Source organism: Dicentrarchus labrax, unplaced genomic scaffold (assembly GCF_905237075.1).
Source record: "Dicentrarchus labrax unplaced genomic scaffold, dlabrax2021, whole genome shotgun sequence".
Taxonomy (NCBI): Eukaryota; Metazoa; Chordata; class Actinopteri; family Moronidae; genus Dicentrarchus; species Dicentrarchus labrax.
This window is the reverse complement of record NW_026136714.1, coordinates 4,630,602-4,644,449: the sequence shown is the minus strand read 5'-3', so window position 1 is coordinate 4,644,449 and position 13,848 is coordinate 4,630,602. Positions and strand designations below refer to the sequence as shown.

At 39.4% G+C, this 13,848-nt stretch overlaps 2 protein-coding genes across 2 annotated transcripts; one reads left to right on the top strand and one right to left on the bottom strand.

Moving 5' to 3' along the window:
* Window positions 1-166: 166 nt before the first annotated feature.
* pes (pescadillo) lies at window positions 167-6,998 on the bottom strand. Its single transcript, XM_051422546.1, has 15 exons — window positions 6,834-6,998; window positions 6,542-6,621; window positions 5,631-5,784; window positions 5,241-5,350; window positions 4,854-5,025; window positions 4,632-4,721; window positions 4,184-4,300; window positions 3,837-3,914; window positions 3,149-3,238; window positions 2,555-2,685; window positions 2,299-2,424; window positions 1,696-1,880; window positions 1,096-1,247; window positions 832-999; window positions 167-597 (listed from the first exon to the last, which is right to left on the bottom strand). Exons 1-15 carry the CDS (start codon window positions 6,855-6,857, stop codon window positions 520-522), a joined length of 1,755 nt encoding a protein of 584 aa, XP_051278506.1. The 5' UTR covers window positions 6,858-6,998; the 3' UTR covers window positions 167-519.
* A 469-nt stretch (window positions 6,999-7,467) lies between these two features.
* p2rx2 (purinergic receptor P2X, ligand-gated ion channel, 2) lies at window positions 7,468-13,390 on the top strand. The gene is made up of 12 exons (XM_051423031.1): window positions 7,468-7,764; window positions 8,381-8,516; window positions 8,626-8,697; window positions 8,799-8,874; window positions 8,962-9,058; window positions 9,428-9,508; window positions 9,660-9,813; window positions 10,013-10,143; window positions 10,240-10,330; window positions 10,415-10,480; window positions 10,588-10,665; window positions 11,972-13,390. The coding sequence occupies exons 1-12, from the start codon at window positions 7,598-7,600 to the stop codon at window positions 12,068-12,070; spliced, it is 1,248 nt and encodes a 415-aa protein (XP_051278991.1). The 5' UTR covers window positions 7,468-7,597; the 3' UTR covers window positions 12,071-13,390.
* The last annotated feature ends 458 nt before the right edge of the window (window positions 13,391-13,848 follow it).

The window sequence follows — 13,848 nt, the reverse complement described above, 5'->3', positions numbered from 1 at the left end:
TTGGATTTATACACAGCTGTGGGAAGTGACACACTGACTAACTGCTCACTTGAAGCGTTACTAATCTTTCTTGAATATAAACTCCTTCTTTAATATGCCAAAACACACAGTAGCTAAACAACAGTAAGAAACCTCAAAAACATGATTATTGTTGCAAGATCACAAGTAAAAGGCTTAATCTGTTGTATTTTTACTTTAAAATACAGACCGTTTCAAATACAGATCTTAGAATAAAGTGGAAGAAATATTTTGTGTATTGTGGAACAGTTCGTACAAACAAAGGCAAACAGTCACTTTTACATTAATAATTACACTGTCATCATATACCACATCCTGCACTTCAGCTTGAAATTATGCAGAGGTCAATGCACCTACATCACGGTGCATACAACTCACCCACAGAGCTCTCTAATGCACTTACAGGTTTTATGACATGTCAAATGACATGTCAACCTGTAACACACTATCTCATGAAGTTAAATACATAATGTCAGTCTGACAAATACATCAACAGACGAGTCATTTTCTGGTCTTCTTCTTCTTCTTTGATTTTTCAGCATCGTCGTGGGCCTTCCTCTTGGCTGCAAGCTTGTTAGCCTGGAAGAGGAGAATGAATAGAGTTAATGGCATTTCAGAGGTCAGTGAACTCCAGGGGGGTCATCGCTGGGTTTGAATGTACTCTATACAATACTGTTAAACATTCTCAGCCCGAGATACAATGCCTCATACAGAACATAAAGGATCCAAAGAATGTTATCTGCGCACACAGCTGCACTAACAGTCTTATCTATACGTGAATCCATATTCAATCAACAAAAAAACGGAACAAACCTCTCGGACTTTTCTCTTCTTTCCAAACATGATCTTGTCGTAGAGGTACTTTTCCTTTTTCTTCATCATCATGATGGCCAGACGTTTCTCCTCTGCTTTCTCCTCCTCCTCCAAGCGTGCTGGGTTTTCTACCTTCATTTTGCCAGGCGTCACTTTGACTTGCAGAGACTTAAAAAAAAAGGAAGGAGAGGAGATTTGATTACAGGCTCCACTAGTTTGTATAAACAGGAAAAGACGGATAGTAAAGGGTTCCAAGTCTCTTACCTTGCCCTTGGATCTCTGCTCTTCCATCTTCTTAAGACTCTTCTCATCTGCCTCTTCTTCATCATCTTCCTCCTCTTCGTTGTCATCTTCCTCCTCTTCATCCTCACCCTCCTCCTCGTCTTCCTCTTCTTCCTCGTCCTCCTGTCCATGGGCTACGACGGAAGTAAAATATATAAATTATATGTCCACGGTCTGAATTTACCCAGCCCATAAGAAAACATTTATTTTTAGGCTTACTGTTTAATTATTTTAACAGACTCACGATGAATGTAAGAGATTTGTTTTTACTCTAATCAATAGAAAATAATATTCTTTAGTATAAAAACACATTCACCTCCTACAATGAGCCACCTAATTTATTACAGGTGCATTATTTTTAGAAGTCACATAATTTATTACAGGTGCATTATTTTTAGAAGTCACATAATTAACTTACTATTACATGTGTATAATCATGGCTTGAACACTGACTGAAGACTAAATACATCAACATCCTAATTATAATCACTATGATTAAGTGAGTGTGTTTATAGAATGTGAAAATGTATTATATACACAGTATGTAAAAGATGACACCAGAAAAAAAGCGTAGGTCCGTACCAGGTTTTTCTCCTCGTTGTAAAGCCATGATCTTTAGTTTTTCAGGGGGCACGTAGTCTCCGTCCTTCTCCTCCACGAAGGGGGAGAGGTGGGGGGGCAGAGTCACTCCAAGGAAGTAGTCTTCCACAGGCAGGACGATTTTGGCATTGACACAGTCATACACCCACTGAGGCTGGATGTAGTACCTGAAACAGATACCATCATAGTAAAATCTATTAAAAGAACCTCTTGTGATGCATTTTGTTTATTTCCCTGTTCTCATATGAAAACAAAGAGCGCATATCTTGTATTTATATACACTGAGGATCTTTTTTTAGTCTCTGCTGAAGGAATATGTGAGGGAGATAAAGAAAGAGGACAGGGTCTGTCAAACATGATGAAGAACAGAGGCCTGTTTTGGTGCAAGAGAGCAGAGGAACGATTCTGAAAGGAGGCATTGTAGAGGATATGGTAATGTACAAGGAGAGAGGAGCACCAAGGAGCATCAATCAGCGGAGACTTCCTGTATTCAGAAATATACTACAAATCGAATTGGCCATTTAAAAACTGATGTGTTCTATGTGCAAGAAGAGGTTAAAAAGAAAGAACAAAACAATCATTTACCTGTTGATATACTGTTTATCGACGTTGGGTCTGTCAACAATGTGATGCGTGATGGTCTCATCTGTCACTTCATATGTGCTACCAATGCAAACAGACTTGTCCCAGGACACCTCCCCACCAAAACACCTGGAAGGCAGAAGCAATACACAAAGCATAGAGAAAAGGGTTGTGTGTTAGTTTGAGCTCTACAAGGATAGTTTCTGAATTGTCCCTGTGAAACTCAAAATGTCTTGAGAGTTTTACTGCTCTGAGTCACCTGATGACAAAAGCCAGCGACTCTCGGGGCACTTCTCTGTTGAGGAAGAACTTGAGCCCGTCAAAAAGCTTTTTCTGAGCTTCCAGCTGTTTCTGTTCTTTTTCCCTCGCCTCCAGCTTTTCAATGTCCTCCTGAAGAAAAGCACGAAAGTAGAAACATTCATATAGATATTTTTGAATTCACTGTTGTGCAAAGCCTGAAAGAATGATGAATCAGCACTGCACACTCCACCCTGGTATTTGCAGAGATGTACGGACTCATTGTTGCCAACCTGAGAACCAAACCAGGAACTGTAGTTGAAATGCAGGTAATGTTTCTTTTAAATTTCTAGAAATGTTTCTGGATTACTGGAAAGTCCCTCTAGTGAAACAGCACTAATACATGAGAACCTCAAACCAGTTGGGCAAAACAAGACTCCCAGGGTGAGAAACATACCATCCATAGCAACCAAACATAAGAGGTGTAATCCCCCAGTCTCACACCTCAAAAAGCTTCTGACTCAGACAATGACCTGGGACCTCTAAATTAGTTCATTAACTGTTGTTTTCCTGCATGTTTTGATCACACTCAGTATCATAACTAGGGTCTTCTTACCCCCTCGTCGGGAAACTGGTCAAGTTCAGCCTCCTCCTCCTCTGCTGTAGAAACCACCCGCGCCAGACTGGAACTCAGAGCTGACAGTTTCTGCACAGCAAAGAAAAACACAGTATTAGATCAACTATCCTTAATTTTATTATTACATGAACACTTTCACATCATTAATGTGAATAACCAATCATTTTGTAGTGTCCAGATTTTCCCAGTAGGGCAACATGTTCCATTGTAATGTCTTATTACCACTATCACCACACACAAATTAAAAGTAGTTAAGTGGAAGGACTATGGTGTGTACTGTCAAAGAATGTATTTTTGTTGCTAATAATGCCTCTTTGTGTGTAGAAACACTGCTTTGCATCAGGTTTAATGGATGTCCCGTTTTGTACTGGTACAGATTCAAACCACCAGATGCAATTAGAAAGTGTTCAGACTGATTGCGCATTGCATAAACAAACAACATACCCCCCACATTTCTTTTTAATTAGACCAGTGCATTAGCACAGCAGGGGTGCAGAAGCAGAGGGCTCCATCAACAAAGCAACCAACTAAATAATTCAATAATGAATATTTGCTTGAGTCAGTTCACCCAATATAACAAAAATGATCTGTATGATTATATAGCACCAAGAGGTAAACGTGATCCAAAACAGATCCTTTAAAATATTTCAAGATCAAAGAGCCTCACCTCTAGGTAGCTTTCTGAATTCATGGCATAGTCATCCTCGTCCTCTTCCTTCAGCTCCGACTCAGTTTTACTGTCCAGCTGCCAAAGGAGGGAAAACATTAACAGAGTACAAGTGTGCTAATAGGTGACCTCTTAATGGCCATTAATCAATCATGAGTCATATCGTACAACTTGATTCTTACAGCAATCGTCACAGAAGAGAGAGAAGTATTTTTGTCAAAAATAAAACATAGCCATTTGAAACAGTGTGATGAATTTGACTCACTATGTAAACTGCTATCACGTAAAGAAGACATTAAACATAATTTCTTACACATATAGAGAAAAGCTGTCAGACTCAAAGATACCTTTGGTGGGTAGAGCAGGTTGAGGGAATGGTAGAGTCGGAAGTTGATGAACCCCAGAAGAGTGGTGTACAACTCTGTGAAAGTTGCCATTACTCTGTAGTCGACATCTGTTGGGTGCTTAAGGGCAAAAAAAAAACAAAAAAAAGAGTTTAACTTAGTCTCAGTGGTATAATTAATAAACAAAAGTGCAAACATTTATAGTAAATTATGATCTCTGGAGCACACAAACATGGGGCAGCCAGTCATTTTAACAGTCCTGTAAACAAAAGAGTAGCTCCATAAAACTCCAGAGTAGCTTGATCAGCCTAAAATGTTTTTCTGTATCACAGCAACAGTGTTTGCTGACAGATGCTGAGTCTACCTTCAGTGTAATCCCATAATAGTGATACGTGACTGTTGATTATTAACATAATCCCTACAGACTGCGTTTCATCATTCATTCACTTACATCATGAGAGAACTGATATGGCACCAGCCATGTGATGAGTTGTCCCATCACCTCAGCTTGGTAATATATCCCCTTGATGGAGATGAAAACCTGCAAGGAAAAGACATGTTATTACAAAACAGAGGTCAACGAACTCAAGAAATATCTGTATACCCCACATTTCATCTATTTGGCAAACAAATAAAAACACCCTAATATTTGCTGTTTAATGTAAACTGTCACCTTTCTGAGGGCACGAGATGTTATCACAAAATTCATCCACTCCACGGTGAGGCGTCTGCACAGCTGGATTGTCTGAACGTGACATTTTCCTGTTCGGGCGAAGGTGGAGAAGAGGAAGCACATGCAGAGGGAATCGTCGATATCACGGAGAGCATCGATGAAGGTGGGGTATCTGCCACGAAAAGAAGCACCAGTGAGGCAATACAACTTGATACAATCTAAGAAATATATATAATTTTAAAATAATTTGTCATTAGGGCTCTTTAAAAAAGCTGCTGACATGCCTTTCCCACAATCTGCAGCTACCCAGTCATTTCTGCTGATACTCTGAGAAAGACAGTTAAGCTCAACAACGCCTCCTATGTTGAGTGTGGAGAACTGTCTCACCTTTCTTTGATGATGTGGTCCAATTTGTAGGATGGCTTGTTCTCCCTCAGTCTCTCCACATCAGAATACTCTGTTTTCCCATAAGCCTTCTTAAGTTTGCGTACAAACACCTGTTAGGATAAAACATTTCGACAATAAGAAAATTGACAATTACTGCACAATACATCACCAGAGAAACAACAATTCATTACCAAGGAACTAATAACATTTAAATCAAAGACCATCTTCAATCTTAAAAAAAGCTACTGATTTCCCTTGAGTTACTTTCTTAGTGTGGGAGAAAGCCATTTATTCACAACAGGAAACCATTTTTAACACAGTTAAATGAAGACTTATGCTTAAAAACATGGTGGTGTTGAACTTAATCAGCAAAAAATATGCCCTTGATACCTTGTAGTCCCTGAACTTGCGAACGATCGGCTCATGCAGCAGGAAGCGGATGTCTTTCAGCAGGTAGAAGGTCCTTGCGGCTGTAGAGCCCTTGTTCACCTTCTTCTTGTGCTTGGGCTCATGAGGATAGATGCCTTTAAGGATGCACAGTCGCCTGAAAATCAGAGAGGGATCAGGAATTATTTAACTGTGACATGGCTGCTTGCATCCTGATATGTAACTAATGGTGAGAAATGTTATGTGATTTCCTGAGGTCATGGACTAAATGATTAATAGGGGGAAAACGTCCAAAGTAATCATTAAAGAAAATAATCATTGGTGCAGCTCTAATGCCAATTATTAGCAACCATCTGAGATATTTTCCATACTGTTAATACCAAAGTAGAAATACCCTTCATATCACTGGCCCCATTGCAGACAATACTGCAAATCAGTGAGCAGGACTATTTAATGGCAATATTGGATAGTATTATAAAATAATCTGGTTATGATTATAGATCAATTAAATAAATAAATAAATGTAGGAAGTGTCAGTATATGCAAAGTTGCCCTGCAATACATCGACCTACCTTCATCAAGTCTATAATGTCGAGTTTGTTGTTGTTTTAGGAGGCGGTGATTCAACTTTATAACCAACTAAGAGCCTGACATTAGTTTCTGATATTGTGTGTGCATTATCTGAGTGTGGTGGACAAAAATCTCATCAATAAAACAGATCAGCCTCACACTACAGCCCCTAAAGTGCCATAAACCTCAACAATCATCACCTCCCTAGATTAAATTCATGAAGTGAGGACGTTGCCGATCTGCTGTATTAGTGTTTCACTATGTGTACATACATTGGCACCTGAATATATATCGATTTAAAACCAATTAATCCATGATTGTGCCATCCAACGTGGTAACATTACCTGAAGTCTGGGAGACTCAGCTGTAACTTCTTACGAGCTTTGTTTCTGGTGATGTAGTTGGTGGCAGAGCCCCTCTCATACTGGAAAACAAGAACAGACGTGAACATCAAAACCCCAACAAACAATATTTATTACATATATATATATATATATATATATAGATCTAAAATGCTCATCTTGGACAGTCTCAGGAAAAACAAACCTCAGCTAGCTCCGTTAGCTAGCGAGCTAACCATGTTGCTATGGCAATTAATGTGCGTGAGACAGACATTAGCCCGACGTCAACTCGTACCTTTTTCTTTTGAAGACCTCCCATTTACAAACGATACGTGAGCGTCCGCGTAAGTTTTAAAAATTAAAAGGTAATTGTCGAGAAACGAAGCAGTTAGCAGACGGACACAGCGCTCGCTACCGTCACCGACGACGCACGTGTCGTTGACATGCGCGGAGGAGGCGGTGCGAGCAGTGATCAGGGCCCACGCGAGAGGTAGCGCGTGTGTCCGCCTGTGTAAAAAGAAAGAAAACAAACAAACAAACAAACAAAAAAAACTTTCTCGCGTTTGTTCTTTTGGACAATTTTGACATGTAGCATGTCGAACTGATTAATATGCAGTTGTATTTACTGTTTGTCTGCACCAATGCCTCCAAAATAAGTTTATATTTTATTGCAGTTTTCTTTTTTTAATACAGGGAACATTATAATAAAAGATTTTCAATCTGTTCAGAAAAAAAAAAAAAAACAGAGGCAACAGTTTAAATATGTCTATAAAATGAGTTCCTGTGCAAAACTGTAAGCACTTCAGCTCAGATTTTCTATTTAACCAACATGTTAAATAGAAACAATCATTAGTGTAACTGACTTGAAATAAAACGCATGATTCAACCACATCTGAGCCCCACCCCCCTTCTCTTCTGCCTCTGTCTGGTTGGTGCCAGGGATGCTTGGGAGAGATGCAGAACAGAGCTGAGCAGGAGCAGAGAGTGAGAAAGAAAAATAGTGAGAGAAATAAAAAGCTAGATACAGAGAAATTAGAGTTCACGGGGACATTTTAAGATATGTGTGAATTATTTCATAACTTCATCATGGGGCTACGTGACTTCATAAAGGATTATTTTCTTGGTTTCTGGGACTATGAGACACCAAAGGTGATGGTGGTTAAAAACAGAACTCTTGGAGTCATATATAGAGGCGTTCAGTTTCTTGTGATCACCTATTTCATCTGGTAAGCTTCATGTTTGTGTCTTTGCATGCCCACTGTGTGTGCTAAAAGGGACAATCTATGACACTGGAATGCTTTGGTAACTTCACTTTGTTGAATTTCAACATTTTTCTGTTATCAGATATATCATGTGTTAGTTTGAATGCATCTTTTTGGGGAAAAAAACAGTATAAAATTGTTTGTTTTTGTGTGTAAACAAAGCGTGTAAGGATAAATATTGCACTGCAACTTTAAATTTGGGAAGCTGACAGAGGAAATGCCTCTCATTAGCAATTAAGTGGAAACAAATAAACAACATAATTTATGGAAACATAATTGCAGTCAAGAATTGTAGTTGAGTCACTCTGTCCATTATTAGACGTTTTATTAGAACTGAGGAGAGCAGTTTTTATAGACTTTGATTTTGTGGGGATATTAATATTCATGTTGTTGTTTCAAATTCTAAACTAGTTTATAGATTAGATGTCTTGAGTTTTAACTGCATGCGTCATCTTTTCTTCTTCTCTTGGCTTCGGCAATGCGGGCTGATCCAGACCCAGGGTAATCTGATACCTCCAATATAAATTGACGTCACGACAGAAAATGTGATTTTGGGTTTGTCTGTTCTATCGTCCTGAAGGTACGTCTTCATAAGTCAGAAAGCCTACCAAGAAAGTGAAACTCGTCCAGAGAGCTCAGTTTACACACTCATGAAAGGCACAGCAGTTCATGGAGACGATATCTTGGACACGGTGGAGTACGCTCGACCCTCAGAGGTGAGTCCAGAGCAAATGCTGCAATACAATCAAGGAAGTCTCACCTCCTTATAGTCTGTCAGAATTATTATTTGCATAGTAGAACAAATTTGTGGCATTTCCTTCACAGGGCGGCGATGTGGTTAGTACAATACTGAGACGAGAAGTTACGTATGATCAGATGCAAGGACTCTGCGCTGAGGTGAGAGGTCAACAAAGCTTTCTTAACACTAACAGATACTTGTATGCAGTTAAATAGATTATTCTCCCCCATGACTGAGTATCTGTCTCATTTCATTTCAGTATTTTAATATTGCCAATGCCAACTGTACAGCAGACTCTGACTGTGTCGAGGGAGAGGTTGACTTTGATGGCCATGGTACCGTTTTTATTCCTCACAAAATCTTTCTTCAAGCTTGGTTGGTCTGTATTTGCCACAGTTTTTAATCACAAACACTTCTTACAGGCAGAAGGACCGGCAAATGTGTTCAGTACTACAACCACACCTTCAAGACCTGTGAGATCCAAACCTGGTGTCCTATTGAGGAATACGCCGCCTTACGGTAAGACAGGCGATAGATAACCCCCACCTGAATTGACCTGTGACGAGGGTTCACAAGCAGACAAAGCTTTGTTTTAAGGGGTCGTTGGGAACCACTGCCATAAGCGATAGTTAGATCCACAGACAGATTATCAGATGATTGGCCCCAGAGAAACTACATCAACAATCATAAAACAGTTGTAATAAAAGCAGATATTGCTCCAACAAGAGCATTTTGAGAGCAGATAGACGATGTCTGTTAATATTTACATGCTCACAGATTCACACAAAATTGTGGATTACGTAGCAATGTCAGTTAAACTGCTTTGAAACTGTGTGGTTGCTACTAGCAACGGGATGTTTAACTGATCTGATTATGTGTTTCCAACAGAGAACCTGCATTAGTGGAGGCCATCAATTTCACAGTGTTCATCAGGAACTCTATCCATTTCCCCAAATTTAAAGTACTGAGGTAGGGTACCTTCACTCACTCACTCACTCACACACACACACACACACACACACACACACACACACACACACACACACACACACACACACGGAGGCAGTGCTTCTGGACATTAGACGAGCTGCAGAAGAACTCCTGTTTTTGTCTTTGGCAGAGGAAACATCAAAGATGCTTCAAACAAGCGTGACATGCAGAAATACCTCAATAAGTGTCATTATGATGAGGAGAAAGAGCCCTACTGTCCTAACTTCCGCCTGGGCTACATCGCAGATCAAGCGAGGGAGAATTTCAGTGAGCTCTGCAGGACTGTGAGTACGGGATGTGCACTACAAAATGTGCTTTTCCAGATTTAAAATGTCACTAAATGTTTTTTTATACACATATGTATCTTATTTTGAGCAACATATAACTGCCACTATGATATTTTAAGGATGGCACACAACAATGACCCACATTGTGATAGAGTAGCACTCCTTAAGATATGATCGTTGCTGTTTTTTTGCTCAGGGAGGAGTGATTGGGGTTTTCATCAACTGGAAGTGTAACCTTGATATTGATCCTTCAAACTGTAAACCTACATATTCCTTCCGTCGTCTTGATCTCCGCAAGGATCAGGCCAACTCTGGTTACTATTACAGGTGAGCTCTAACAACAAACACTTTGAGTTCTGTGTTTTAAACTGTTGATCTCTTTGGCTTGTGGTCACAACTTGTGATTTCTGTGTAATTGTCCAGGTTTGCCAAATATTACAGTAAGCATGGGGTAGAGTCTCGGACACTTATCAAGGCCTACGGCATCCGTCTGGATGTCATAGTTCACGGACATGTAAGCGGATACACCATCATCACTGCGGTCTACTTTCAACATACTGTGATGACTCTAATTATATTATTTGCATTTCTTTTTCAGGCTGGTAAATTCAGTCCCATCCCAACCATCATCAGCGTGGTGACTGCTATGACTTCAGTTGGGATTGTGAGTTCTGTAATTATAACATTCATTTCTTATTTTAAAGGTTTTAAAGTCACAGCACTCACTCTTTCCACCACAAACTGGTTCTTCTTTACATTTCAACCCTCTAGTGCACCATTATCTGTGACTGGATCATGCTGACGTTTATTGACAAGAATGAAATCTACAGCGAGAGGAAGTTTGATGAAGTGAGTAAAAGGCCTCATATATTCAACCTCAGCGCTTATTATTCCATCTGTGTTCAAGGAAGTTTGAATATTTGGTTAAGAAAAGTTTGATATCTCATAAATAAAAGATGAGATGATATGAGATGACTTCCAAACATTACCGACAGACGTGTTTGAGTACATAATTTGGTATACGGTACACAAAACTTTGAGTAGTTACCATGGAACAAGTGAAAAGCAAATGTAACTGATTATTAATGATTCTACAGTAGCCCAGAATGGACAAACCAAACACTGGCTGTAGAAAGGAATTTGTGAATTTTTTTGTGAGTTTTGTGGCCACTGTGGTTTCTCCTACACAGAATCTGCAACTTGACTGCTAGATGCCAATAAATCCTTCACACTGGTCCTGGTCCTTAGTGGATAATGCTGTCTTTCCTTTACAGCTACTCAATAATTGTAATTAGTAATATATATATATATATATATATATATATATATAATAGACATATAAATCAGGTGCTTCTCATTTCAAGGGCAGCAAGCTTGCAGAGAAGGACTGGAGCACACTGAATTCGCAGCCTTTAATTGTGCAAATGTTTTTGACACTACTTCATCAGAGTCGAAATAGACAAAGACATGAGGCAAACAACATGTATAGGTTATATATACTTTATAGATTGACTATATTTGTTGTTTGCCTCATGTCTTTGTCTTGATTTGTCTTGTCTTTGCCTCTGATGAAGACACGGTAGTGTTGAAACGCACAATTAAAGAAATCAGTGTGCTCAAGTCATTCTTAGTTACTACTACTAGTAAACAATGTTATGTGTCTACTCAAGCAAAAGTAAAGCATAATCTCTAAATCTAAATGAATTCTTTAATGATAATGCAGGGACAACAAGATTCTCAAAAAATATTCTCTATATTTTGAGTACTGTACAGGCCTTTTTTCCCAGAAATTAATAAAAAAATGATTGATGGCTAAATTCCATTTAGCTGCTTTGGTTTCAGGGTCCAGGTATTGTGCATGCTGGCTCATTGTCACACTGTCACAGCTTACTGGGACACTTCAATAGAACAAGGCAAGGCAAGCTTATTTGTATTGCACCTTTCAACAATGAGGAAAGTGCTTCACTATATTAAGACAGAAAAGGCACGAAGAAGAAAAAACAGAAACAACAAAAACAATAAAGAAGACATAAAAATAGGATTTAAAAAGAGTAAAATAAACCCAACCAGTCTACTGCTCTGTGCCACAAACTACTAAACTACTTACTCTCATGTCATATGTAAACATCTCTAAGTGAATATCTTTCCTCCACAGGTTATCAAGGAGCCCAAGGTGCCCATATCCACAGAGCTCAGCTACATCAACAGCTACGGCTCAAACCATTCAGACCTGTCAGAAGGTGTACCGCTGTAATGTCACCACAGTTGCCTCAGTCCTCGCTGGCCCAGAGTGTGGACTCTCCTCCGTCAGCTGACTGTGGCAACAACAGCACCTCTGAGTGCTTTCTCAGGTGCCTGCAACAGCTCGGTTACGGACTGCCAGCGGTCGCTATGCTGTTTTTTAAGTGGGAATATAAACTGACAGAGAATCACCGTGACAGAGAGCATCTTATGAGAGACAGCCGGTCTTCTCAAAGGCTCTGCCTGTGCAGCAGATTCAGTTCCTATATCGTCTCAAAACCTTGATGGACCACAACTGTACAATGCAATTAATTGTTTCTCTTTCGACATGACTTCAGCAGACAGTAACACCACTTAAAAAAAATTGTTTATTTTCTCAGTATGAACAGAAACTAAACCATTTCATAGCAGAAACCTATTTGAGTACACAGTAATGAGAAACATTACTATGCCCATTTCTGTCAATGTATTGCAATAATGTCGTCTATCAACTCACGTTTCATATTACCATGAAATCCTTATTTCACAGTATATCATAAAGCACTGACCTTTGCTCTTATAAATCTGCATTATTACAAACTGCACACCATGTTTGAAGAATCAAAATATTCTGATTCATTTCCTTCATCTTTCAACCTGACGTGCTCAGCATAACTAGGGGATATAGGAGGAAACTGCCAGGACACGCACGAGGAGAGCAATGAGCAGTAATCAAATAACACCGACATTTCCCATAAAATGGTTTCTCTAACAAGATTGTAGGGAAGTGTGAATCCATCTGGAGGCTTGAGAGCAATACAAATGTCAGTGGTAAAAAAAGACTTAAGACTCAAGTCTAATGGATCGATATCTGCCATGATGTATGGAGAAGCACAATGGACAGTGACATATCAGTGTGGAGATGGTGTTTATGACATTTAAAGAGCTGAAAATTCATATAATGTTATATCTTAAATTGTAGCGCTTATGTTAATCAATTTTAATACTAAGTTCAAGCTGTGTTGTTAGATCTAAGATGTATTGAGAGACTTACAAAAAGAAACTTAGTCACAGGCCCTGTAAATGCTCTCATTCATTCAGTCGTACATGTACAATGTGTGTCAGCGAGAAACTCTTAAGGAGCCAATCTAATTGTGCCTCAGATCGGAGTCTGAAATGTGATTACTTGTCTGGGAGACACCCATCAGCAGGCAAAGTGAGTCATCTGTGGGCCAATGAGGTTAAAGTGGTGGAGGTGCATGAGTTAAGATCACTGTGATCCAGACTCGCTCACAGCAATCACTAACCACCAAACCATTTTCACATTCAAAAACAGTAAAGAATTTATTTACAACCAGCTAGAAACGCTTGCTCTTTTCTTAGTATCGCTGTGCAAGAAAGCTCAGCCTGCATTAAAATGTAAAGACTCTCATGAGATGAAGACTTGAAGGTTCAGATTTGCCAAATAATTCCTCAAACATAAAAATCAAAACCAGAAAAAGAATCTTCACAATTACCACACCAAAGAAAAACTTTGATGGTTGAGGATTATGCAACATCAGACATGTCTAATGCGTTTCACTGTAAATAAAGGCGGAATAAATGGGGGGGGAGTCGGAGCGGTTAAGAACAAAGAGAAAAGCTGTACACAACGATCACATTAGCATTTAAGTGAGGAAGAAGCTCCGACAAAATGTGACCGCTGATTAATGACGGTCCTCAGAGTGAACGGCACTCAAGATGTTTATGCCCTGTCCTCGGAGGCAGGACTGCAGTGCTTCCTACAGCGCAGAGTAAAGTAACTGAGCAGTA

Coding starts and splice junctions, on each gene's coding strand:
- p2rx2 (XM_051423031.1), top strand. CDS start 7,598: ATGTGTGAATTATTTCATAACTTCATCATGGGGCTACGTGACTTCATA. Junction 8,517..8,625: donor AGTACGCTCGACCCTCAGAG/GTGAGTCCAGAG, acceptor TTTCCTTCACAG/GGCGGCGATGTGGTTAGTAC. Junction 10,666..11,971: donor GCGAGAGGAAGTTTGATGAA/GTGAGTAAAAGG, acceptor TTTCCTCCACAG/GTTATCAAGGAGCCCAAGGT.
- pes (XM_051422546.1), bottom strand. CDS start 6,857: ATGGGAGGTCTTCAAAAGAAAAAG. Junction 5,026..5,240: donor GACCACATCATCAAAGAAAG/GTGAGACAGTTC, acceptor TTTTCGTGGCAG/ATACCCCACCTTCATCGATG. Junction 1,881..2,298: donor GATAAACAGTATATCAACAG/GTAAATGATTGT, acceptor TATCTGTTTCAG/GTACTACATCCAGCCTCAGT.